This window comes from Trachypithecus francoisi, unplaced genomic scaffold (genome assembly GCF_009764315.1).
Source record: "Trachypithecus francoisi isolate TF-2019V2 unplaced genomic scaffold, Tfra_2.0 Lachesis_group15, whole genome shotgun sequence".
NCBI lineage: Eukaryota > Metazoa > Chordata > Mammalia > Primates > Cercopithecidae > Trachypithecus > Trachypithecus francoisi.
The window spans coordinates 114,593,734-114,619,426 of record NW_022681460.1 but is presented as its reverse complement, the minus strand read 5'-3'; the positions used below and the strand labels follow the sequence as shown (position 1 = coordinate 114,619,426).

Genomic DNA, 25,693 nt, shown 5'->3' with positions numbered 1-25,693 from the left:
GAGTATTTCTCTGTCTTTGGTATTTTAGGTTTTAACTTTTTTACCATTATAAGCTTTCTTGTAGCTGAATTTTCCTGCACAATTTATTATTTTCTTAGGTTAAAGTCTTAAAAATGGAATTGCTGGGGGAATGGATATGTAGGTTTTAAAGCATTTAAGAAAATGTTTTCCATCACTAAATTGTCCTCCAGAAAAGTATTGCCAATCTGACACAGGAAGAATGGCATATCAGCGGAGTTTTAGTTTGTATTTCCTGGAGTGTATTTGAGCTGATGTTCCTCTGTGTGTTAATAAACAAGTATTTTTGTGCATGTGTGTGTCTGTGTTGTGGTGTGGGTGTTCTCCAGCCTCAGGCCTCCGTTTCTCAACCTGCGCGTGGAGGTCGGCCGAGGCAGCTTCTGAAGTCCATGGAGCCCTGGACAGTGCCCAGAGTTTCTGTAGGATTTCTTTCTTTGTGCTATTATCCTTTCTTATAAGTTTCAGATATAGGCCATCAGTCTGCGTCATTCAATAAGGAATAAAGAACTTGGGCTTTTTTTCTTCCCGTGCCGATATCGCTCTTGCAAGCATGGTTAACGTCCCTAAAACCCGCTGGACTGTCTGTAAGAAGTGTGGCAAGCACCAACCTCACAAAGTGACACAGTACAAGAAGGGCAAGGATTCTCTGTATGCCCAGGGAAAGCGGCACTGTGACAGGAAGCAGAGTGGCTATGGTGGGCAAACTAAGCCGATTTTCCGGAAAAAGGCTAAAACTACAAAGAAGATTGTGCTAAGGCTTGAGTGCGTTGAGCCCAACTGCAGATCTAAGAGAATGCTGGCTATTAAAAGGTGCAAGCATTTTGAACTGGGAGGAGCTAAGAAGAGAAAGGGCCAAGTGATCCAGTTCTAAGTGTCATCTTTTTTTATGAAGACAATAAAATCTTGAGTTTATGTTCAAAAAAAAAAAAGAACTTGGAAATGCCTACTTTTCACTACCTTTGTTCTGATGTTCAAAAAAAAAAAGAACTTGGAAATGCCTACTTTTCACTACCTTTGTTCTGATATAACATTCTCCTTGTAAAGGGCAGAGTGTAGTAGGCTAAGGCAGACAGCAGCAGGACAGTGCTGAGAACGGCTCTGAAGAGTCTCCATTTTGTGCTGACTTAAAAGTTTTCTGTACTGTTGGATGATCTCTTGATAATTAGAAAATAAATTATGATAGTCATAGCTGTTCAACCAGATCTGCAGTTACTTTATTCAGCAAGGTCTCAGGCTCCTAATTTTAGAGCTCCTAGAATTTTGTAGTCCTCTCAAGATCAGATTCTGGCCGGGTGCCGTGGCTCACGCCTATAATCCCAGCACTCTGGGAGGCTGAGGCAGATGGCTTACTTGAGGTCAGGAGTTCGAGACCAGCCTGGGCAACATAGCGAGACCCTGTCTCTATTAAAAAAGACTGGGTTCAGGCCGGGCACGATGGCTCATGCATGTAATCCAAGCACTTTGGGAGGCTGAGGCGGGTGGATCACTTGAGGTCAGGAGTTTGAGACCAGCCTGGCCAACATAGCGAGATTGTCTCTATTAAAAAAGATTGGGGCCTGGCGCGGTGGCTCACGCCTGTAATACCAGCACTTTGGGAGGCCGAGGCAGGTGGATCATGAGGTCAGGAGATGGAGACCATCCTGGCTAACATGGTGAAACCCCGTCTCTACTAAAAATACAAAAAATTAGCCAGGCGTGGTGGCGGGCGCCTGTAGTCCCAGCTACTCGGGAGGCTGAGGCAGGAGAATGGCATGAACCCGGGAGGCGGAGCTTGCAGTGAGCTGAGATCGCACCACTGCACTTAAGCCTGGGCGACAGACCGAGACTTCCTCTCAAAAAAATAGAAAAGAGGCCGGGCGCGGTGGCTCAAGCCTGTAATCCCAGCACTTTGGGAGGCCGAGACGGGCGGATCACGAGGTCAGGAGATCGAGACCATCCTGGCTAACACGGTGAAACCCCGTCTCTACTAAAAATACGAAAAACTAGCCGGGCGAGGTGGCGGGCGCCTGTGGTCCCAGCTACTCGGGAGGCTGAGGCAGGAGAATGGCGTAACCCGGGAGGCGGAGCTTGCAGTGAGCTGAGATCCGGCCACTGCACTCCAGACCGGGCGACTGAGCAAGACTCCGTCTCAAAAAAAAAAAAAAAAAAAAAAAAAAATAGAAAAGATTGGGTTCAGGCCGGGCACGGTGGCTCACGCATGTAATGCAAGCACTTTGGGAGGCCAAGGCAGGCGGATCACTTGAGGTCAGCAGTTGGAGACCAGCCTGGCCAACATGGTGAAACCCATCTCTACTAAAAATGCAAAAAAAAAAATCATCCAGTCCTGATGGCAAGCGCCTGTAGTCCCAGCTACTCGGGAGGCGAGACATGAGAATTGCTTGAACTTAGGAGGCGGAGGTTGCAGTGAGCTGAGATCTTGCCACTGCACTCCAGCCTGGGTGACAGAGCAAGACTCTGTCTCCAAAAAAAAAAAAAAGATTGGGTTTTAGGTACTATGCCAGTATAGGAGCTCTTACTTTTAAATTTAAACCAAATTTCTTTTTTTTTTTTTTTTTTTTTTTTTTTTTTTTGAGACGGAGTCTCGCTCTGCCGCCCAGGCTGGAGTGCAGTGGCCGGGTCTCAGCTCACTGCAAGCTCCGCCTCCTGGGTTTACGCCATTCTCCTGCCTCAGCCTCCCAAGCAGCTGGGACTACAGGCGCCCGCCATGTCGCCCGGCTAGTTTTTTGTATTTTTTAGTAGAGACGGGGTTTCACCATGTTAGCCAGGATGGTCTCGATCTCCTGACCTCGTGATCCGCCCGTCTCGGCCTCCCAAAGTGCTGGGATTACAGGCTTGAGCCACCGCGCCCGGCCTAAACCAAATTTCAAAAGAAAAAAATGGGTGTTCTATAATCTTCCCCTTGCCCACCCAAGGGAGTGACTCTGGTCTGGTATTGTGGAATGAGAATCTGAGCCCGACAGCCTCAGTCAGGTGGCTGAATCTCAGGCCCATAGAGACTGGGTTACTGTTGGTTCCTGTAGTGGCTCCACTGTGGAGAGAGCGATTCTGCCAGAAAATCTAGGAGCCACAGAATAGAATCTTCCTCCAGGCATTCGCCATTTCTCCCCATCTGTGCTCTTGGCGGGAGCTGCTTTGTGCCCACCTGGCCCAGGTGTAGGGACTCAACAAGAATGGGATAGACCTGGCTGCTCCCTGGGGGAGGCAGATGGGCAAAAGGACATTATGGCCTGAGCACCCAGACGCCTGCAGGTACATGTGTTCTCTGGACGCAGTCCTGAGGCTCAGGTGTAGGCCCCTATGTGAGGTGGGGGTAGGTGGGGCTGGGAAGTGTTCTAGACACAGAGACGAGGATGCATCATAGATTTTGGGGATGTTGGGTCCTGTTTGGGGAATGGGAGCTTTGCATCCTGTCATCTTTGTTTCCCTAAAGATCACCCTGGGTGCTGGGCATGGGGGTGCATGTCTCAGCTGCTCGGGAGGCTGAAGTGGGATGATTACTGGAGCCCAAGAGTTTGAAGCTGCAGTGAGCCATGATCACTCCTGTGACTAACCACTGCACTCCAGCCTGGGCAGCATAATGAAACCTCGTGTCTTTAAAATATAAAATAAAGATCACCCTGGCCTCTTTCTGACTCGTATCTGAAGTTGGTTGTCTACGTGAAGCAGAACAGTGGTACCCAGAGGCAGGGGCACTGAGGCTTGTTTTATTTTAGGGAATGACTTTGCAGGTGGACTTTCCTTGGAAGTGGATATTTCCTTCAGAGGGACATAAAGAATGCCTCTTGCCAGGCTGTCTTCCAGGTGGCCCTTGGCACTGCCTGCAGACCGGGTGGGCACTATGACTGTAGAGCTCTGTGCACTGGCAGGGTCACGTGGTCTCATCCTTCACGGTAGAAGTTTGTGGCGTCCACTGCTCTAGGCCGGTGTCCATATGTGTCCTATGGAGACATCTTGACATATTTTCCAAGCACACTTCAGTGTGAGGACTTATTTCCATATAGTCCTTTTTATTCATATATCTCAAACTTTTTTTTTTTTTTTTTTTTTTTTTTGAGACGGAGTCTTGCTCTGTCGCCCGGGCTGGAGTGCAGTGGCTGGATCTCTGCTCACTGCAAGCTCCGCCTCCCAGGTTCACGCCATTCTCCTGCCTCAGCCTCCGGAGTAGCTGGGACTACAGGCGCCCGCCACCTCGCCCGGCTAGTTTTTTGCATTTTTAGTAGAGACGGGGTTTCACTGTGTTAGCCAGGATGGTCTCGATCTCCTGATCTCGTGATCCGCCCGTCTCGGCCTCCCAAAGTGCTGGGATTACAGGCTTGAGCCACCGCGCCCAGCCTTTTTTTTTTTTTTTTTTTAAGACGCAGTCTCGCTCTGTCACCCAGGCTGGGGTGCAGTGGCGCGATCTCGGCTCACTGTAACCTCCGCCTCCTAGTCCTGGTTCAAGCAATTCTCCTGCCTCAGCCTCCCGAGTAGCTGGGATTACAGGCACGTGCCACCATGCCCGGCTAATTTTTGTATTTTTAGTAGATTCGGGGTTTCACCATGTTGGCCAGGCTGGTCTTGAACTCCTGACCTCATGATCTGCCTGCCTTGGCCTCCCAAAGTGCTGGGATTACAGGTGTGAGCGACCATGCCCAGCTTTAAAAACATTTTCTTAAGAGACGGGCTGGGTGTGGTGGCTCACAACTATAATCCCAACACTTTGAGAGGCTGAGGCAGGAGGGTCACTTGAGGCCAGGAGTTCAAGACCAGCCTTAGCAATGTAATGAGACTCTGTTTCTATAGAAAATAAAAAAATTAGGCCGGGCGCGGTGGCTCAAGCCTGTAATCCCAGCACTTTGGGAGGCCGAGATGGGCAGATCACAAGGTCAGGAGATCGAGACCATCCTGGCTAACATGGTGAAACCCCGCCTCTACTAAAAAATACAAAAAACTAGCTGTGCGAGGTGGCGGGCGCCTGTAGTCCCAGCTACTCAGGAGGATGAGGCAGGAGAATGGCGTGAACCCGGGAGGCGGAGCTTGCAGTGAGCTGAGATACGGCCACTGCACTCCAGCCAGGGTGACAGAGCAAGACTCCGTCTCAAAAAAAAAAAAAAAAAGAAAAAGAAAATATAAAAATTAGTCAGGTGTGATGGTATACCCCTGTAGTTCCAGCTACTTGGGAGGCTGAGGCAGGAGGATCACTTGAGCCCAGGAATTTGAGGCTGCAGTGAGCTATGATTGTGCTAGTGTACTCTAGCCTGGGCAGTAGAGTAAGACCCTGTCTCCAAAAAGGAAAAAAGAGAGTCAGAGAGAGAGATGGGGTCTCACTGTGTCACTCAGGCTGGAGTTCAGTGGCACGGTGGCAGCCCCCCGAGTAGCTGGCACTATAGGTGTGCACCACTGCACTTCTTATTGTAGAAACAATTTCTGGGTGCCTATTTACTGAGTACCTGCTGTAGGCATTTTGCTCAGCTCACATTACAGTGAGCAAGATGGACCACAATTTCAGCTTTTTCTCAAGCGTTTTAGATAACTGTATTTACAGCATTCCATAGTATTGAATAACAAAATAGATATGTTCCTAGAGATTGTTTCATAGAATGAATTATTTTGCCCATGAATTCTGTTATATTTTCAGAAACATTATTCTAGAAAAAAGGAAATTTTCCACTTGAAGATTAGCCTCAGGAAAAAGTAAACACATTTATGACATCAAATGGAAGTTAACATGACTGATGTTCATGGAAGACTAAACTAGGGCAGGCTGGGTGGCTAACGCCTCTAGTCCCAGCTGCTTAGGAGGCTGAGGTGGGAGGACTGCTTGAGCCCAGGAGGTGGAGACCAGCCTGGGCAACATGGTGCAACCCTATCTCTACAAAAAAATTAAAAAATTAGCTGCAACTGATGCTGTGTACCTGTAGTCCCAGCTACTAGGGAGGCTGAGGCATGGGAGGATCGCTTTAGCTGGGCAGGTCAAGGCTACAGTGGGTGGTAATTGCACCACTGCCATCCAGCCTGGGTGACAGAGGAGACCCTGTCTCAAAAAGAAAAAAGGCCGAGTGCGGTGGTTCATGCCTATAATCCTAGCCCTTTGGGAGGTCGAGGTGGGTGGATCACCTGAGGTCAGGAGTTTGAGACCAGCCTGGCCGACATGGTGAAACCGCGTGTCTACTAAAAATACAAAAAAATTTACTGGGCATGGTGGTGTCCACCTGTAATCCCAGCCACTTGAGAGGCTGAGGCGGGAGAATCGCTTGTACCCAGGATGCGGAGGTTGCAGTGAGCCAAGGTCGTGCCATTGTACACCAGCCTAGGTGACAAGAGCGAAACTCTGTCTCAAAAAAACAAAAAAGACTAAGGGCCGGGCACAGTGGCACACGCCTGTAATCCCAGCACTTTGGGAGGCCAAGGCGGGTGGATCACGAGGTCAGGAGATCGAGACTATTCTGGCTAACACGGTGAAACCCCATCTCTACTAAAAATACAAAAAATTAGCCGGGCATGGTGGCAGGTGCCTGTAGTCCCAGCTACTCGGAAGGCTGAGACAGGAGAATGGTGTGAACCCGGGAGGCACAGGTTGCAGTGAGCCGAGATTGCACCACTGCACTCCAGCCTGGGCAACAGCGCAAGACTCTGTCTCCAAAAAAAAAAAAAGACTAAAAACATGTAAATTATACCTGTCTCACTACAAAAACTCATTAAGAGAATCATGCTCAGACCGTTGTCTGGTTAATGTGAACACATCTGAAAAAAGGGTGAGAGCAAAGGGTTAAATTCAGCTTTCAGGTCGACTAATTTAAAAACACAGGCCAGGCCGGGCACAGTGAATTGTGAAAAATAACGTTGACAATGTAAAATAGTGGAACAAAATTAAGGAAAAAGAAAAAAAACTATAAAGGAAATTTGACATATGAAAAAGCGTATTGGCCAGGCATAGTGGCTCACATCGGTAATCCTAGCATTTTGGGAGGCCGAGGTGGGCAGATCACGTGAGGTCAGGAGTTTGAGATCAGCCTGGCCAACATGGTGAAACCAATCTCTACTAAAAATACAAAAATTAGCCGAGTGTGGTGGCGTGCACCTGTAGTCCCAGCTACTTGGGAGGCTGAGGCAGGAGAATCACTTGAACCCTGGAGGCAGAGGTTGCAGTGAGTTGAGATCACGCCATTGCACTCTAGCCTGGGCAATGAGGGAAACTTTGTCTGAAAAAAGTAGCTGGGAGTGGTGGCTCATGCCTGTAATCCCAGCGCTTTAGGAGGCCGAGGCGGGCAGATCACCTGTGGTTAGGAGTTTGAGGCCAGCCTAATCAACATGGAGAAACCCCGTCTACTAAAAATACAAAATCAGCTGGGTGTGGTGGCACATGCCTGTAATCGCAGTTACTCGGGAGGCTGAAGCAGGAGAATTGCTTGAACCTGGGAAGCGGAGGTTGCGGTGAGCCGAGATCATGCTACTGCACTCCAGCCCGGGCAACAAGAATGAAACTCTGTCTCAAAGAAAAAAATCAATAACATAAATAAATAAATAAACAACAGGATGGAAATTATACCTCAAATTTAAAAAGTAAGATGGCTATGGTAGGCCAAATAATGGCTCCCAAAGATGACCAGGTCCTGCTCTGTCCACTCAAACCACCACACTCTACCAAAGTCCTCGTCACAGTGCGCTCTGGCCCTCTTGCCCCTCCAGCCTCGCTTCCTGCTGCTGGCCCCCTGCTCACTCTGCTCCTGACACTCCACAGGCACACATCCTCCTCCAGGCCTGTGCAGTAGCTGTTCCCTCTGTCTGGAACACGCAGTCCTGTACATCTCCAGCTCAGTGTCTTACAGGGCTGTCACCAGGCGGGACAGAGTTCAGGCTCGTTCAGGTGCTCAGCAGAATTCAGCTCCTTGAGGCTGTGGAACTGAGGACCCTGTTTTCTGGTTGGTTGTTGGCCAGAAGTGGCTCTTAGGTCCTGGAGAACCCTCAGGTTCACCACGTGGTCCTCCCAGGTATGGCAGCTTACTTCTTTGAGACCAGCAGGCTGCTACAGTGGAGTCTTAACATAATCAAAACCAGGCATGGTGGCTCACACCTGTAGTCCCAGCTACTCAGGAGGCTGAGGTGGGAGGATCGCTTGAGCCTAGTATCTTGAGGCTGCAATGAGCTGTGTTTACCACACCACTGCACTCCAGCCTGGGTGACAGGGAGACTGTGTCTCAAAAAGAAAAAAAAAGTTTTAGGCCAGGTGCGGTGGCTCACCGCTATAATCCCAGCACTTTGGAAGGCTGAGTTGGGTGGATCACTTGAGGTCAGGAGTTTGAGACCTGCCTGGCCAACATTGTGAAACCCTGTCTCTACTAAAAATACAAAGTTAGCCGTGTGTGGTGGCAGGCGTCTGTAATCCTAGCTGTTGGCGTAGACTGAGGCAGGAGAATTGTTTGAACCCGGGAGGCAGAGGTTGCAGTGAGCCAAGGTCATGCCACTGCACTCTAGCCTGGGCGACAGAGGGAGACTCCATCTCAAAAAAAAATTTTGTTTTAAAGATTAAGTGAGCCTCATCACAGTGACTGTCCCACCGTATGCACTGACCTTGCCAACACTGAAGAGAGGGAGTCTTAGAACTCTGCCTGCTACCATGGTCTAGTCCTGGCACACCTTCCTTGACAGCATGGAAGCCAGGTCACTACCCAGGCCACCAACAAGGAAGTTCACCATTTGACCTCCTGAACATGAGAACAAACCTTTTTTCTCTTTCTTGAGACAGGGTCTCACTCTCGCCTAGGCCGGAATGCAGTGGCACAATCTTGGTTTACTGCAACCTCTGCCTCCCAGGCTCAAGCGATCCTCCTGTCTCACCCTCCTAAGTAGCTGGGACCACAAGCATGCACCACCATGCCCAGCTCTGGCTAATTTTTTGTATTTTTGGCAGATATTTTTGTATTTTTGTTTCACTGTGTTGCCCAGGCCAGTTTCGAGCTCCTGACCTCAAGTGATCCCCTGGTGTCCAAAAGTGCTGGGATGAGACGTGAGCCACCATGCTCAACCAAGTATTGGATAACTTTTTAGTTTACTTTTCTTCCTCCTTTACTTCCGCTCAGGGGTCTAGGTCTGAGCCAGGACTTGAGGGTGTCCCCATGGGGGCTGGTGTTACCTACGACACTGCAGCAGCTAGCAGGGCTTAGCTGGGCTGGCGAGTGAGGGCCCCACTTCTCTGTTGCGTACAGGGGAGGGACCGAGGATCTGAGTGGCATCTGTAGGTCAGAGGGCATGCTGACCTTGAAAGCAAGGCGGGAACGGAGTTCTATGAGCTAAGGAGTCCCAGGTGACTGGCATTCTAGAGAAGAGCCATAAAGGGAGCGTATTCATTAGCCCCAGGGAGAGAGCCCCCCAGGAGCTGCTCACCTTCCCCTTGCCTGGGGCATACACCTGCTTCTCCGGGGACCAGACCTGAAGTGCAGGAAGGAGCCTTTTGCTTCCCGCAGCGCTCCGCCTGCCATCATTCAATGTGTGGATTCTTTGGTTGCTTTTGTCAATTCTGTTTTATTTCCTAGCATGTTTGCTGAAAGCTTGAATGTATCCACTTGGCTGTTTTCCAAGTATTCTCATGTGCATTTTAAGAGTCTCCTGTCTTTAAAATGATGTGGAGACAGCTCTGAATATACTAAAACCATTGAATTGTACCCTTCAGATGGGTGATTTTGTGGTATGTGAATTTTATTTCAATAAAGCTGTTAACAGAAATAGTACGGAGTCCGTACTGCTGTGTTTTCTGGAGCACCCGGAGTCCCCTCTGTCCCTGGCCATCCCTCCCTTCCCCCGCCTCACCCCTGCTCCTCACCCTCCCCACCCTTCCCGTACCAGGGAGCTTCTCAAACACAGTGGGGTGTTGAGATTATTGGAGGGCTGCAGCCTATTGGAATCCCGACGAAGGTGGAAAGGTGTCAGGGAGCGGGAGCTGTGGTGTGGAGGAGCCCCACATTCTCCTCCCTGGCCTGTCATGGAGAAGGAGCCCATCGCTGTGATTAGAAGGACTTAGGCCGGGCGCAGTGGCTCATGCCTGTAATCCCAGCACTTTGGCAGGCTGAGGTGGGTGGATTACCTGAGGTCAGGAGTTCAAGACCAGCCTGGCCAACATGGAGAAACCCTGTCTCTACTAAAAATACAAAAAATTAGCCAGGCATGGTGCTGTGTGCTTGTAATTCCAGCTACTTGGGAGGCTGAGGCAGGAGAATTGTTTGAACCCAGGAGGTGGAGGTTGCAGTGACCGGAGATCACACCACTGCACTCCAGTCTGGGCAACAGAGCAAGACTCTGTCTCAAAAACAAACAAATGAAAAAAACAAAAAAAAGGCTGGGCTCAGTGACTCATGCCTGTAATCCCAGCACTTTGGGAGGCCGAGGCGGTGGATCGCTTGAGGTCAGGAGTTTGAGACCAGCCTGGCTAACATAGTGAAACCCCATCTCTACTAAAAGATGGGGCATGGTGGCAGGCATCTGTAATCCCAGCTACTCGGGAGGCTGGTGAAGGAGAATCACTTGAACCCTGGGAGGCAGAGGTTGCAGTTAGCTGAGATTGCGCCACTGCACCCCAGCCTGGGTGACAAGAGTGAAACTCCGTCTCAAAAAAACAAAAAGGAAACAAACAAAAAATCAACTGGGCGTAGTGGTGGGGGCCTCTAGTCCCAGCTATTTGAGAGGCTGAGGCAGGAAAATCGCTTGAACCTGGGTGGCTGAGATTGCAGTGAGCCAAGATCACGCCACTGCACTCCAGCCTGGGTGATAGAGTGAGACTCCATTTCAAAAAAGAAAACAAAGAGAAAGCCACAAAGAAGGAGTTAGAGCTGGGTGCTAAGCAGGCCTCCTCCTGCTAATAGGTGGATGTGTCTATTTTTTTTTTTTTTTTGAGACGGAGTCTTGCTCTTTCGTTGAGGCTGGAGTGCAGTGGCACGACCTCGGCTCACTGCAAGCTCTGCCTTCCCGGTTCACACCATTCTTCTGCTTCAACCTCCTGAGTAGCTGGGACTACAGGCGCCCGCCACCACGCCCGGCTAATTTTTTGTATTTTTAGTAGAGACGGGGTTTCACTGTGTTAGCCAGGATGGTCTCGATTGGCCTCCCAAAGTGATGGGATTACAGGCGTGAGACACCGTGCCTGGACTATTTCTTTATTTTGTTTATTTTATTTTATTTATTTGTTTTTTTGAGACGGAGTCTCACTCTGTTGCCCAGGCTGGAATGCAGTAGTGTGATCTCGGCTCACTGCAACCTCCGCCTCCCTTGTCCAAGTGATTCTCCTGCCTCAGCCTCCTGAGTAGCTGGGATTTCAGGCACACATCACTATGCCCGGCTAATTTTTGTATTTTTAGTAGAGATGGGGTTTCATCATGTTGGTCAGGCTGATCTCAAACTCCTGAGCTCATGATCTGCCTGCCTTGGCCTCCTAAAGTGCTGGGATTACAGGTGTGAGCCACTGTGCCTGGCGTCTTTTATTTTTATTTTTTATTTTTGAGATGGAGTCTTGCTCTGTTGTCCAGGTGCAGTGCAGTGAGCGATCTCAGCTCACCACAACCTTCACCTCCCAGGTTCAAGTGATTCTCGTGTCTCAGCCTCCCAAGTAGCAGGGACTACAGGCGCCTGCCACCATGCCTGGCTAAAGTTTTGTATTTTTAGTACAGATGGGGTTTCACCATGTTAGCCTGGCTGGTCTTGATCTCCTGACTTTGTGATCCGACCAGCTCGGCCTCCCGAAGTGTTGGGATTACAGGAGTGAGCCACCGCGCCCGGCCTGGCCACATCTATTTCTGATGGATAAAAGTGGATTCCTGAATATGTGGCATGACTCTCTGGGCACATATGGAGTAACCTTTTCCATGTCAGACCAGCACAATGCTTTTATTTTAGACTTTTCTCCTCTAAACCAGGGAAAGCAAGTCAGTTCCTCAGTTCCTCGTCATGGGCAATCAGAACAGATCTCTGATTTAGGAAGGCTTTTTTTTTTTTTTTTTTTTGAGACAGAGTTTTGCTCTTGTTGCCCAGGCTGGAGTGCAGTGGTGTGATCTTGGCTCATTGCAACTTCCGCCTCCTGGGTTCAAGTGATTCTTCTGCCTCAGCCTTCCGAGTAGCTGGGATTACAGGCGCCTGCCACCACGTCCAGCTAATTTTGTAGTTTTTTTTTTTTTTTTTGAGACGGAATCTCGCTCTGTCGCCCAGGCTGGAGTCCAGTGGCGCGATCTCGGCTCACTGCAAGCTCCGCCTCCCGGGTTCACGCCATTCTCCTGCCTCAGCCTCCCGAATAGCTGGGACTATAGGCACCCGCCACCACACCCAGCTGATTTTTTGTACTTTTAGTAGAGACAGGGTTTCACCATGTTAGCCAGGATGGTCTGGATCTCCTGACCCCGTGATCCGCCCACCTCAGCCTCCCAATTTTTTTTTTTTTTTTCAAGTAGAGGCGGGGTTTCACCATGTTTGCCAGCCTGGTCTCGAACTCCAGAGCTCAGGCAATCTGCTCGCCTCAGCCTTTCAGAGTTCTGGGATTACAGGTATGAGCCACCGTGCGTGGCCAAGGAAGCTTTTTTTTTTTTTTTTTTTTTTCTTTTTGAGGCAGAGTCTTGCTCTGTCGCCCAGGCTGGAGCACAGTGGCGCGATCTCGGCTTTTCTCAGGTTCACGCCATTCTCCTGCCTCAGCCTCCCAAGTAGCTGTAACTACAGGCACCTGCCACCACGCCCGGCTAATTTTTTGTATTTTTAGTAGAGATGGGGTTTTACCATGTGAGCCAGGATGGTCTCGATCTCCTGACCTCGTGATCCGCCCGCCTTGGCCTCCCAAAGAGCTGAGATTACAGGCGTGAGCCACTGCACCTGGCCCAAGGAAGCTATTTTTGTACTTCAAACAGAGAAACTGAGCTGCCACTGAGCACATTCAGAGTAGGAAAACTCATATTATTTGACCTACTTGTCTTTCTTCCAAATTTCAGTTTAGAGATAAACACACCGTAGCTTCTAAGTTGCCAAGAAAAGAGACATGAGATTTACTCAGTTGCCTTCATTTTCCCAGCAGGACCTCATCATTCCAGGTGGCTGAGGCATCCAGTAGGCGGGTCTTTGTTCCTTGCTCACATACCCGATTAAATGCAAAGACCTCCCCTCATCTAGAGCAGACTCTGAGCAGGGTCTTTAAGCATCAGTTGCCAAGCATAACCCCCGCATAAAGTTACTTGCTATAGTAGTTGGTGCAAAACTGACTAAATGGGAATTGAAAACTCTCTAGCCAGGTGCTGTGGCTCATCCCTGTAGTTCCAGCTACTCTGGAGGTCAATCGGGAGGATTGCTGGAGTCCAGGAGTTTGAGACCAGCCTGAGCAACATAGTGAGATTCCCCTCCCTACAAAAAATACAAAAAATTAGCTGGGTATGGTGGCATGCACCTCCAGTCCCAGCTACTCAGGAGGCTGAGGTGAGAGGATTGACTGAGTCTAGGTGTTCACATCTAGCCTGGAAAACATATTGTAGACCTCATCTCTCATACTGTAGACCTCCTCAAAACCAAAACGAAAAGAGCGCAAAAACAAAAACCAACAAAACCCCACAAAACCAACCCTGAAAACACCCCTGTCTCTGGAACTCTTTGTCCAAGTCCCTGAGCCTAATGTGATTTGCAACAGAAGCCAACTTTCCTGCAGGTTTAGGAAATGTCACATACAGGCTCTTTCTCATTCAAGCTTTCTTGGCCGGGTGCAGTGGCTCACGCCTGTAATCCTAGCACTTTGGGAGGCTGAGGCAGTAGGCAGATCACCTGAGGTCAGGAGTTTGAGACCAGCTTGGCTAACATGGCAAAATCCCATCTCTACTAAAAATACACAAGTTAGCAAGGCGTGGTGGTGCATGCCTGTAATCCCAGCTACTTTTGAGGCTGAGGCACGAGAATCGCTTGAACCCGGGAGGTGGAGGTTGCAGTGAGCTGAGATTGCGCTGATGCACTCCAGCCTGGGTGACAGAGCGAGACTCCATCTCAAAAAAAAAAAAAAATAGGCTTTCTTTCTTTTTTTTTTTTTCTTGGCCACATGCACCAGATTGAAGAATAAGCTTTCTTGTCTGTTCTCTATACAGTGATATGTAAAAATCACCATTCAGATCAAAGAATTGAGAACCACACAGTGGGGTATGGTGGCTTACACCTGTAATCCCAGCACTTTGGGAGGCCGAGGCTGGCGGATCACCTGAGGTCAGGAGTTCGAGACCAGTTCTGCCCAGGTGGAATGCAGTGGCACAATCATGGCTCACTGCAGCCTCAACCTCCCAGGCTCAGGCAATCCTCCCACCTCAGCCTTCCAAGTAGCTGGAACTACCAGCACATTGACCGGCTAGTTTTTTGGTATTTTTTGTAGAGATGAGGTTTCACCATGTTGCCCAGGCTAGTCTCGAACTCTTGGGCTCAAGTGATCCACCCGCCTTGGTGTCCGAAAGTGCTGGAAATCCAGGTGTGAGCCACCACGCCTGGCCTTAGTTTGGTTTAGGCTTTATACTAAGTGCATCTCTAAAATATTTTATTAAACATCTTTTCATTTCTAAGAGTACTTCAGTTATTTCTGTTAAAATGAACCAACCAGAAAGATTCCCACTTAAGTGCAGGACAACAGGTATTAGTATCAAGAATTAAGGCTGGGCACGGTGGCTTGCACGTGTAACCCTGGCACTTTGGGAGGCCAAGGTGGGTGCATCACCTGAGATCAGGAGTTCAAGACCAGCCTGGCCAACATGGTGAAACCCCGTCTCTAAGGTGGGCTGAGTGGCTCACCTGTAATTCCAGCACTTTGGGAGGCCGAGGTGGGTGGATCACTTGAAGTCAGGAGTTCGAGACCAGCCTGGGCAACATGGCAAAACCTTGTCTCTACCTAAAATACAAAAATTAGCCAACTATGGCGGCACATGCAGCTATTCTGGAGGCTGAGGTAGGAGAATCGGTTGAACCTGGGAGGCAGAGGTTGCAGTGAGTTGAGATTATGTCACTGCACCCTAGCCCGAGTGACAGAGTGAGACCCTGTCTCAAAAAAAAAAAAAAGAAAAAGAAAAACAAGGCTGGGTGCAGTGGCTCATGCCTGTAATCCCAGCACTTTGGGAGGCTGAGGTGGGCAGATCACCTGGGGTCAGGAGTTCGAGACCAGCCTGCCTAGCATAGCGAAACGCTGTCTCTACTAAAAATACAAAAAAAATTAGTTGACTTTGGTGGAAGGTAGCTGTAATCGCAGCTACTTGGGAGGCTGAGGCAGGAGAATCATCCGAACCAGAAGGCGGAGGCTGTAGTGAGCTGAGATCGCACGACTGCACTCCATCCTGGGCGACAGAGCGAGACTCTATCTCAACAACAAACAAACAAAAAAAAACAACAAAAAATCAAAACAAAAAAGCGAGCGCTTGTTGGGAACAGCAGGGAAAACCCTTTGTATATATGTTTAACTGCTTGGCGTCTGCTTTTAGAAAGAAGTGTCCGTGCCATCGGCAGGCGAACCACAGGCTTCAGTGCTGTTGGGAGATACTGCATAGCCAGGCTTTCAGAGCTGCCTCTCTCCCTGCCCACGCTGGCCCACGTGCTGATCTAGTGTGACGTTTACCAATAGCTAAGGGAGCGCCTAGGAACAGTTTGCTTATTATTGCCATGGTTTCTGATAAGATAAGCTTTGTTGAAAACATTCAAGTATGATAGTAACAACAGGATGCAGAAAGGTGGTATTTCTGCTTTGAAAGGTGCTTTGCTGTGAAGCCACAACACAGTGTGGTATTCGAGAATCCTGGGAGGAGTCTCTGGGATCCTAGTTGACTGTGGTGGGAGAACTCGTTCTGCTTTCCTTTCTTTCAGATTAGTAGATCATGTTTCTATATCCATAGCAGGAACAATGCCGTTTGTCAGTAAGTTTTTCATACTGCAGTCACTCTGGAGCCAGTGACGGAGTGGATTCTGCCTCTGGTGTTTCTGTAACTTACTGTCCGTCCGCTGGAGCGGTGCTGGCTGGCTTTGGCCACTCTAGTTTATGTCTCTTGGCTTAGTTTTCTGCCACTACTGGATTTTGCAGAGAAGGGCAGACTGTGTTATTTTTCATAGTTTCACCTTTTTTTTTTTTTTTTTTCCGAAGCCTCTGAATTGAGTATTTTGGGCTTGGAGAATTAGAACTATCCCCAAATCATCAGTTACATGAAGCACATCTGTTCTACAAATTATAAAGAAAATACAATTAAAATGGAGTTTTAAAAATGTGTACTTCGATTCACTCTTATTCATTCTAACATGGTAACACGTAAAGGGGCCTGTTGTAGTTAATGATTTGTTTAAAAAATGTTTGACGAATGTTTCAGAATGAACAACTTGGTACTTTGTGTTCAATTAGTAACCTCAGTGTTGAAATTCTTAGGCATCGGCCGGGCGCGGTGGCTCAAGCCTGTAATCCCAGCACTTTGGGAGGCCGAGACGGGCGGATCACGAGGTCAGGAGATCGAGACCATCCTGGCTAACACGGTGAAACCCCGTCTCTACTAAAAAATACAAAAAACTAGTCGGGCGAGGTGGCGGGCGCCTGTCGTCCCAGCTACTCGGGAGGCTGAGGCAGGAGAATGGCGTAAACCCGGAGGCGGAGCTTGCAGTGAGCTGAGATCCGGCCACTGCACTCCAGCCCGGGCGACAGAGCGAGACTCCGTCTCAAAAAAAAAAAAAAAAACCAAAAGCAACGGCAGCAAAAGCCAAAATTGACAAATGGGATCTCATTAAACTAAAGAGCTTTTGCACAGCAAAAGAAACTACCATCAGAGTGAACAGGCAACCTACAGAATGGGAGAAAATTTTTGCAACCTACTCATCTGACAAAGGGCTAATATCCAGAATCTACAAAGAACTCAAACAAATATACAAGAAAAAAACAAACAACCCCATCAAAAAGTGGGCAAAGGATATGAACAGACATTTCTCAAAAGAAGACATCCATACAGCCAACAGACACATGAAAAAATGCTCATCATCACTCGCCATCAGAGAAATGCAAATCAAAACCACAATGAGATACCATCTCACACCAGTTAGAATGGCAATCATTAAGAAGTCAGGAAACAACAGGTGTTGGAGAGGATGTGGAGAAATAGGAACACTTTTACACTGTTGGTGGGATTGTAAACTAGTTCAACCATTATGGAAAACAGTATGGCGATTCCTCAAGGATCTAGAACTAGATGTACCATATGACCCAGCCATCCCACTACTGGGTATATACCCAAAGGATTATAAATTACTCTACTACAAAGACACATGCACACGTATGTTTATTGCGGCACTATTCACAATAGCAAAGACTTGGAATCAACCCAAATGTCCATCTGTGACAGACTGGATTAAGAAAATGTGGCACATATACACCATGGAATACTATGCAGCCATCAAAAAGGATGAGTTTGCGTCCTTTGTAGGGACATGGATGCAGCTGGAAACCATCATTCTTAGCAAACTATCACAAGAAGAGAAAACCAAACACCGCATGTTCTCACTCATAGGTGGGAACTGAACAATGAGATCACTTGGACTCGGGAAGGGGAACATCACACACTGGGGCCTATCATGGGGAGGGGGGAGGAGGGAGGGATTGCATTGGGGAGTTATACATGATATAAACGTTATGCACATGTACCCTAGAACTTAAAGTATAATAAAAAAGAAAAAAAGAAAAAAAAAAAAAAAAAAAAAAAAAAAAAAAAGAAATTCTTAGGAATCTTCAGGACAGATTGGCCAGTCTGGACTCTGGATTAGGTAACTCTCAGGTACCCAGCAAGACTCTCACATTCTTAGGAAGGAGGACTTTTTTTTTTTTTTTTTTTTTAAACCCGCCTCCCGGGTTTACGCCATTCTCCTGCCTCAGCCTCCCGAGTAGCTGGGACTACAGGCGCCGCCACCACACCCGGCTAGTTTTTTGTATTTTTTAGTAGAGACGGGGTTTCACCGTGTTAGCCAGGATGGTCTCCATCTCCTGACCTCGTGATCCGCCCGTCTCGGCCTCCCAAAGTGCTGGGATTACAGGCTTGAGCCACCGCGCCCGGCCGGAAGGAGGACTTTTGTGAGATAAGTGGGTAGACGTTTTATAAACTCCGGTTGTCTCCAGGAAGTTGGCTGATGATGGACCTCCGCGCCCAGAGTCGCGCTAGCACACGGGGCCCTAGGATTGAGGCGATGGCCCCGGCCTCTTCCATTGTGGAGGGGAAGCCGAGACTCAGTCTCTGGCTCAGGAGTCCCACACTGTGGGGTCCGTTAGCTGGCCCTGTAGTTGAGCCTGACTTTATGGGTTATGTTGGCCGACAGGGGCAAGAGGGCCGGTCGCGGGGGTCCTGGCCTGCGTGCTTCGGGCTTTCTGGATTGCCTCCTGGGCTCATCCGATGCAATGGCCTTGCTGGCCACATGCCGCAACCCCATCCTTGTCCTGGAGCAGAGCAGCTGTGTGCTGGCGTCTCCAGCGGGGTTGCCCCTGGCGGTTCTGTGCTTGCTGCTTGGTGGCAGCCGGGGCATCAGGACTTCGCTGCAGGGCCCGGGGGCCTTCCTGGGTTCACGGATGCTCATCTGCCACAACCTGCTGAGGCCCTAGAGTTTTGTCAGTTAATGGACATGGCTGCAGCCAGGGCTCCTGCCAGCCTGTTGCCTCTCCCGGTCCCTGAGCATTTTCACAGCCCGGTCCCCCACCCAAGAGGGGCTTCCTTCAGGAGTCTGCTCCCTCTGTGGCTGAATGCTGCCTCCTCTTTCCTTTCTCCCTGGCCCACACTTCTTTCTTCTTTGCTCTTTTTTTCCTCTTTTGCTGTTCTTGAAGTTTTCATCATGGAAGAGTTTAAACCCATATAAAAGTGGAGAGTAGTGAAACGGTGCACTGGTACCCAGCCCCAGTCGCAGCAACATGCAGGCATGCCTCTGGTGACATCTGTGCCTCACCCCAGATTCTTGAGGTATTTCTAAGTATTTCAGCACATGTGTCTAAAAAGCAGTGCTCTTTGAAAAATTACGAAAATATAATCACACCTGCAAAAACGAACAATTCCTTAATATCATCAAATATTTATCAATGTTCAAACCTCTTTTTTTTGAGGCAGAGTTTCACTGTTTTTGCCCAGGCTGGAGTGCAGTGGCATGATCTCAGCTCACTGCAACCTCTGCCTCCCAGGTTTAAGCAGTTCTTGTGCCTCAGCCTCCCGAGTAACTGGGGTTACAGGTGCCCGCCACCACGCCCAGCTAATTTTGTATTTTTAGTAGAGACAAGGTTTCTCCATGTTGGTCAGGCTGGTCTCGAACTCTTGACCTCAGGTGATCCGCCTGCTTCAGCCTCCCAGAGTGCTGGGATTATAGGCATGAACCACCACATCCAGCCTCAAACTTTTTTTTTTTTTTTTTGAGACAGACGCTCACTATGTAGCCCAGGCTGGAGTGTAGTGGCATAATCTTGTCCCGCTGCAAGCACAGCCTCCCGGGTTCAAGCATTTCTCCAGCCTCAGCCTCCTGAGTAGCTGGGATTACAGGCAAGTGCTACCACATCTGGTTAATTTTTGTTTTTTTGGTAGAGATGGGGTTTTGCCATGTTGGCCAGGCTGGTCTGGAACCCCTGACCTTTGGTAATCCGCCCATCTCAGCCTCCCAAAGTGCTGGGAATACAGGCGTGAGCTACAAGGCATCTGGCCACATTGTGGTTTTAATTTGCATTTCTTTGAGGACTAATAGAGCATTTTTTTCATGTGTTTATCAACCATTCATACATATTTTCTGATGGAATTTCTATTTAAGTCTTTTGCCCACTTAAAAAAAATTGTGTTGTCTTTTTTTTTTTTTTTTGAGACAGTCTCATTCAGTCAGCTGGGCTGGAGTGTAATGGTGCAATCTCTGTTCACTGCAACTTCTGCCTCCTGGGTTTAAGCAATTCTCCTGTCTCAGCCTCCTGAGTATCTGGGATTACAGGCATGCACCACCACGCCTGGGTGATTTTGTATTTTTAGTAGAGATAGGGTTTCTCCACTTCAGTCAGGTCTCGAACTCCCAACCTCAGGTGATCCACTCACCTCGGCCTTCTACAGTGCTGGGATTACAGGCGTGAGCCACCGTGCCTGGCCTGAGTTGTCCTCTTAATTGTAAGATTTCCTTATATATTCTGGACACAAGTCATTTAACAGATACATGATTTGCAAATACTTTCTCCCAGTGTCATTTTTTGCTTTTATTGTTGTCTTTTGAGTATAAAAGTTTTTACTTTTTATTTTTTATTTTTTAAGTTTTGGGGTGCATGTGCAGGATGGATGTACAGGTTTGTTACATAGGCAAACGTGTGCCATGGTGGTTTGCTGCACCTGTCAGCCTGTCACCTGGGTATTAAGCCCAGGTATTTTTCCTAATGCTTTCTCCCCTTCCACCCCATCCCCTGAAATTTTTTTTTTTTTTTTGAGACGGGGTCTCACTCTGTTGCCCAGGCTGGAGTGCTGTGGCCGGATCTCAGCTCACTGCAAGCTCCGCCTCCTGGGTTTACGCCATTCTCCTGCCTCAGCCTCCCGAGTAGCTGGGACTATGGGCACCCGCTACCTCACCCGGCTAGTTTTTTGTATTTTTCAGTAGAGATGGGGTTTCACGGGGTTAGCCAGGATGGTCTTGATCTCCTGACCTCGTGATCCACCCATCTCGGCCTCCCAAAGTGCTGGGATTACAGGCTTGAGCCACCACGCTCGGCCTGAAATTTTTTAAATTTTTGTGAAATCCAATTTACACTTGGCAGAATAAACCTGCGTTCTTTCTGAATAGTTTCATTTTATGTTACATCTGTGTGTGAGTTAACCTACTTAGCATTTATGATTTTTGATATCTAGGGTCTCTTTCCCTCAGTTATTTTCTACGAAGGACTCTACAGAGCCAGGAAGGCATTTCTGAATGGGCGGTGTGTGCTTATCTATGTTATCTTTTCTTTTTTTTTTTTTTTGAGACGGAGTCTCGCTCTGTCGCCCAGGCTGGAGTGCAGTAGCCAGATCTCAGCTCACTGCAAGCTCCGCCTCCCGGGTTCCCGCCATTCTCCTGCCTCAGCCTCCCGAATAGTTGGGACTACAGGCGCCCGCCACCACGCCCGGCTAATTTTTTGTATTTTTAGTAGAGACGGGGTTTCACCGTGTTAGCCAGGATGGTCTCGATCTCCTGACCTCATCATCTGCCCGCCTCGGCCTCCCAAAGTGCTGGGATTACAGGCATGAGCCACCGCACCCGGCCACTTGTCTAAGTTATCTATGTAACATGTCTATGTTAGCATGCTGCATCCTTGCCAGAACAACATCTAAAACTTCAGAACTGATCTCCCCACATAAGACCCTGGCTGCTGGCTTTCAGTGGCCAGGGTCCCACTCCCGTGGTTCATCACACCAGGTGCTGCTGGCAGCCCCTTTACAGGGTGCTGCCTGTCCTGTGGCTGTGGCCGTCCACAGTGGCCTGTGGAGGCTGTGCTGCGTCTTGCATGTGCGGAGTCAGAGGCTGCCGCTGTCCGCACCGCCACGTTGGCGGTTTCTTTGCTTTTGGTGAAAAAGCCGAGCACGTGATACAACCTCATCCTGATTCCCTAAAGTGGCCCCCGCCTTCTCGGCCCCAGGGATTGGTTTCATAGAAGACAGTTTTCCACAGATGGGTCGGGGGTCGGGGTGGGGTCAGGATGAAACTGTTCAGGTCATCAGGCGTTAGAGTCTTACAAGGAGTGCGCAACCTGGACCCCTCGCGTGCGGAGCCCACGGTAGGCTTTGCACTCTTGTGAGACCCTGATGCCCTGCCCCTGCTGATCTGACAGGAGGGGAGCTCAGGCGGGAGTGCTCCCTCACCTCCTGCTGTGCCTCCCCGTTCCCAGCAGGCCATAGACCAGATCTGTCCCAGTCCGAGGTCCAGGGTTGGGGACCCCTGCTCTAAAGGCTTAGGGTAACCTGGTCTCATTTGGCAATTACAGGTGAAGGACTTAACTAAGTACTTGGATCCCAGTGGGCTCGGCGTGATCAGCTTTGAAGACTTCTACCAAGGGATCACAGCCATCAGAAACGGAGGTCAGTCGTCCCCGCCATGAGCTCCCACCTCCTATCCCCTTCCTCAGCCACCTTCTCAGCCACCTGCACATCACTGGGCTCCTTGTGCCGACTCTGTCATTGTTCCTTCTCCATGAAGCCCCCCACATACCTACCAGGTTTCCAGGTGGTCTCCTCGTTTCTTGTTACTTTCTCCTCACACACCCTGTCTTCCAGAATTGGCTGAGTCAACTACTTTTCCATAATGCTAGAAAGCAATTGCCCCTTTCCTCAAAGATTTCATGATGGAAATTTGAGAATTTTCAAAGTATTGAAAGAATGATTCCATGGTCACCCATGTGGGTGTTCACCACCGTGCTCTGCAGGCAGCACTTTGTTGTTCTCTCTCCCCACGTCTCTGTCCATCTCATCTGTCCGCAGACCCTCTCGAATGGGATGTGTTTGCAATCAGCATGCTTCCACGCACACCGCCCTGAACACTGCAGCCCACACCACCATCGTTCCCTAGAGCTCAGTGTTTGTTTCCAGTCTTCCTTTGAGTCAAAATTTACCTGTAGTGAAATGTACAGCTCACGCCTGCTCCTCTGTGAGCTCCGACAGAGTCCCGTGCCTGGCAGTGTGGAGCCTGTCACACGCATCGCTGTCCCCATGTGAGTCCTGCATATACCCCTCGCCCTCAGGCAGTGCCTTCCCTCCTGCTGGCACCGTTGCTGATTTCTGTCACCGTGGATGAGTTTTGCCTATCTCTCTCTCTCTCTCTTTTTTTTTTTTTGAGACTGAGTTTCACTCTCATCGCCCAGGCTTGAGTGCAGTGGCCCAATTTCAGCTCACTGCAACCTCCACCTCCCAGGTTCAAGCAGTTCTCTTGCCTGAGCCTCCCGAGTAGCTGGGATTATAGGCACCCGCCACCATGCTCGGCTAATTTTTGTATTTTTAGTAGAGACGGGGTTTCACCATGTTGGCGGGCTGGTCTTGAACTCCTGACGTCAGGTGATCCACCCGCTTCAGCCTCCCAAAGCTGAGGTGCTGGGATTACAGGCATGAACCACTGTGCCTGGCCAGTTTCACCTGCCTTGAGGGTTTGTGTGCTCTCACCTGGGTTCTTTCTCCAGCACGATCCCTTCCCCAGCACGATGCCTTCCCCAGCACGATGCCTTCCCTCACACGATCCCTTCCCCAGCACGATCCCTTCCCCAGCACGATCCCTTTCCCAGCACGATGCCTTCCCCAGCACGATGCCTTCCCCAGCACGATGCCTTCCCTCACACGATGCCTTCCCCGGCACGATCCCTTCCCCGGCAGGATCCCTTCCCCGGCACGATGCCTTCCCCGGCACGATCCCTTCCCCGGCACGATGCCTTCCCCGGCACGATGCCTTCCCCAGCACGATGCCTTCCCTCACACGATCCCTTCCCCGGCACGATGCCTTCCCTCACACGATCCCTTCCCCGGCACGATGCCTTCCCCGGCACGATCCCTTCCCCGGCACGATGCCTTCCCCGGCACGATGCCTTCCCTCACACGATCCCTTCCCCGGCACGATGCCTTCCCCGGCATGATGCCTTCCCCAGCACGATACCTTCCCTCACACGATCCCTTCCCCGGCACGATCCCTTCCCCGGCACGATGCCTTCCCCGGCACGATCCCTTCCCCGGCACGATGCCTTCCCCGGCACGATCCCTTCCCCGGCACGATCCCTTCCCCCGCACGATGCCTTCCCCGGCACGATGCCTTCCCCGGCACGATGCCTCTGAGATTCATCTGTGTGGTTTGCATGTTTCAGACTCTGTGCTGTCCATTGTGTGCTTATTCCGTATTTCATTTCTTCATTCTCCTGGTGATGGGCATGTTTGTGTACAAGTCTTTGTGTAGACGCGTGTCGTCAAGTCATTGGGGCCTGTATCTAGGAGTGGGTCATGTGCTGGGATAAAGTCAGTTCTTCATAGTGGCCGTGCCGTTTCACACTCTCACCAGTCCCTATACACTGTCCGTCTTACATCGAGTTCTGAAGCTCTGAACAGGCCTTCTCATTTCCTCATGTTTGGTCAGGTGGTGTAGGGGTGACGGTGGCGGGCCCTTTTCCTCCTTCCTGCACGTGCAGGGTAAGTCAGACCTTGGCTGGGTCCTGCAGAGTCGGCAGGTGCAGTCAGGTTGACGGATGCCCTTGGGCCTCGACCTCAGGTCTTGTCTGTCTCCTCCACAAAATTATTGCCTGACAGTGTCTCTAAGGTGCTGGGTTTTATCAGATGCCAAGTCCTTTGATGGCTCTGGGGAATGTGCTGTGTGTTGTTCCCTGTTTTTTTTTTTTTTCTTTTTGAGACGCAATTTTGCTCTTGTTGCCCAGGCTGGAGTGCAATGGCGTGATTTCATATCACTGCAGCCTCCGCCTTCCAGGTTCAAGCAATTCTCCTGCCTCAGCCTCCCGAGTAGCTGGTATCACAGGTATGCACCACCGTGCCTGGCTAATTTTGTATTTTTAGTAGAGACGGGGTTTCAACATGTTGGTCAGGCTGGTCTCAAACTCCTGACCTCAGGTGATTCGCCCGCCTTGGCCTCCCAAGTTGCTGGAATTACAGGCATGAGCTACCATGCCCAATCTGTTCCCCGTTTGTTACTCTGTATCCCACTGTCTGTTCTTTCACCCATGAATGTGTTGTGGGACCATCATGGCCTCTGTGCTGGGCTTGGCCCCATGGCCTTTGTGGTGAACCAGCACCAGAGCAAGGCCAGTGGGTGGCGGCAGGAGGACAAATGGGTGAGGTGCTGCCGCTGTCAGTGTAACAGGCCGGGGATGAGATGGGAACTAGGCAGGCAGCCCTCTCTGAGGAGGGGTGGAGGGGAGAAAGGACACCCTGACAACCAGGTAAAGACCACCTGGCCCAGGTGAGGAAGCAGTCCTTAGGTGGGGCGAGGATGGAGAGAGACTGCAGGCTCTGGAGGCTGAGAGGAGTGTGCAGGCAAGCTCTGGGTCAAGGGGGCCTGCAGACCAATGGGCAGAGCAGGTAGCCACAGATCCTCAGGAGGCAGCATTGGCAGGAGAAGGGGGAGGAAGAGGACAGTCAGGAGGCCTTAGAGTGTGCAGGCTGAGCACCAGCAGGTTGAGGCTGATGGGGCCGTGTCTCAGTCTAACTGATACGCTGCAATCCTTAAGTAACGTCTTGAGGATAGATGTGTACTTGATAAATGTATTTCACCTTTGTCATTCTGCACAAAGCTTGCAGTAGCGGCTTTGTGAGCATTTTGGCTCTCGCATGCTGTGCCTTGCGGCTTGCTGCGTGGTGTGCTGCAGGCCCTCCCTCCAGGCCTTCTGGAAAGTCTGGTTCTCCTCAGGTTAGTCATGACATGGCAGTCGTGCCCGTGGCCCTCGGGATGAGGGTGTCCTCTAACGGATTCACTGGTTAGCTCAGGGGAGAGTCTAGCTGTAAACTTTTTCCTCTTAGTTTGAAAAATCCATTGTGGGCCAGACACAGTGGCTCATTCCTATAATCCCAGCACTTTGGGAGGCTGAGGTGAGAGGATTAGTTGATCCCAGGAGGGTTAGACCAGCCTGGGCAACATAGCGAGACCTTGGCTGTGCAAAAAATATGAAAAAAGGAGCTGAGATTGTGGCGCATGCTGTGGGCCCAGCTACCCGGGAGGTTGAGGTGGGAGAATCCCTTGACCCCAGGAGGTG

General features: G+C 49.9%; 2 protein-coding genes across 3 annotated transcripts in view; both read left to right on the top strand.

Moving 5' to 3' along the window:
- The window catches only part of RAB11FIP3 (RAB11 family interacting protein 3), a 102,724-nt gene that overhangs the window by 18,912 nt on the left and 58,119 nt on the right, over positions 1-25,693 (top strand). For both annotated transcript variants that reach the window (XM_033236410.1, XM_033236409.1), the window contains exon 2: positions 21,947-22,040. In XM_033236410.1, coding sequence (XP_033092301.1) covers positions 21,947-22,040 — 94 coding nt within the window. The remainder of the gene's footprint in view (positions 1-21,946; positions 22,041-25,693) is intronic.
- LOC117097910 (60S ribosomal protein L36a-like) lies at positions 532-24,080 on the top strand. Its single transcript, XM_033236412.1, has 3 exons — positions 532-889; positions 9,333-9,337; positions 24,070-24,080. Exon 1 carries the CDS (start codon positions 569-571, stop codon positions 887-889), a length of 321 nt encoding a protein of 106 aa, XP_033092303.1. The 5' UTR covers positions 532-568; the 3' UTR covers positions 9,333-9,337; positions 24,070-24,080.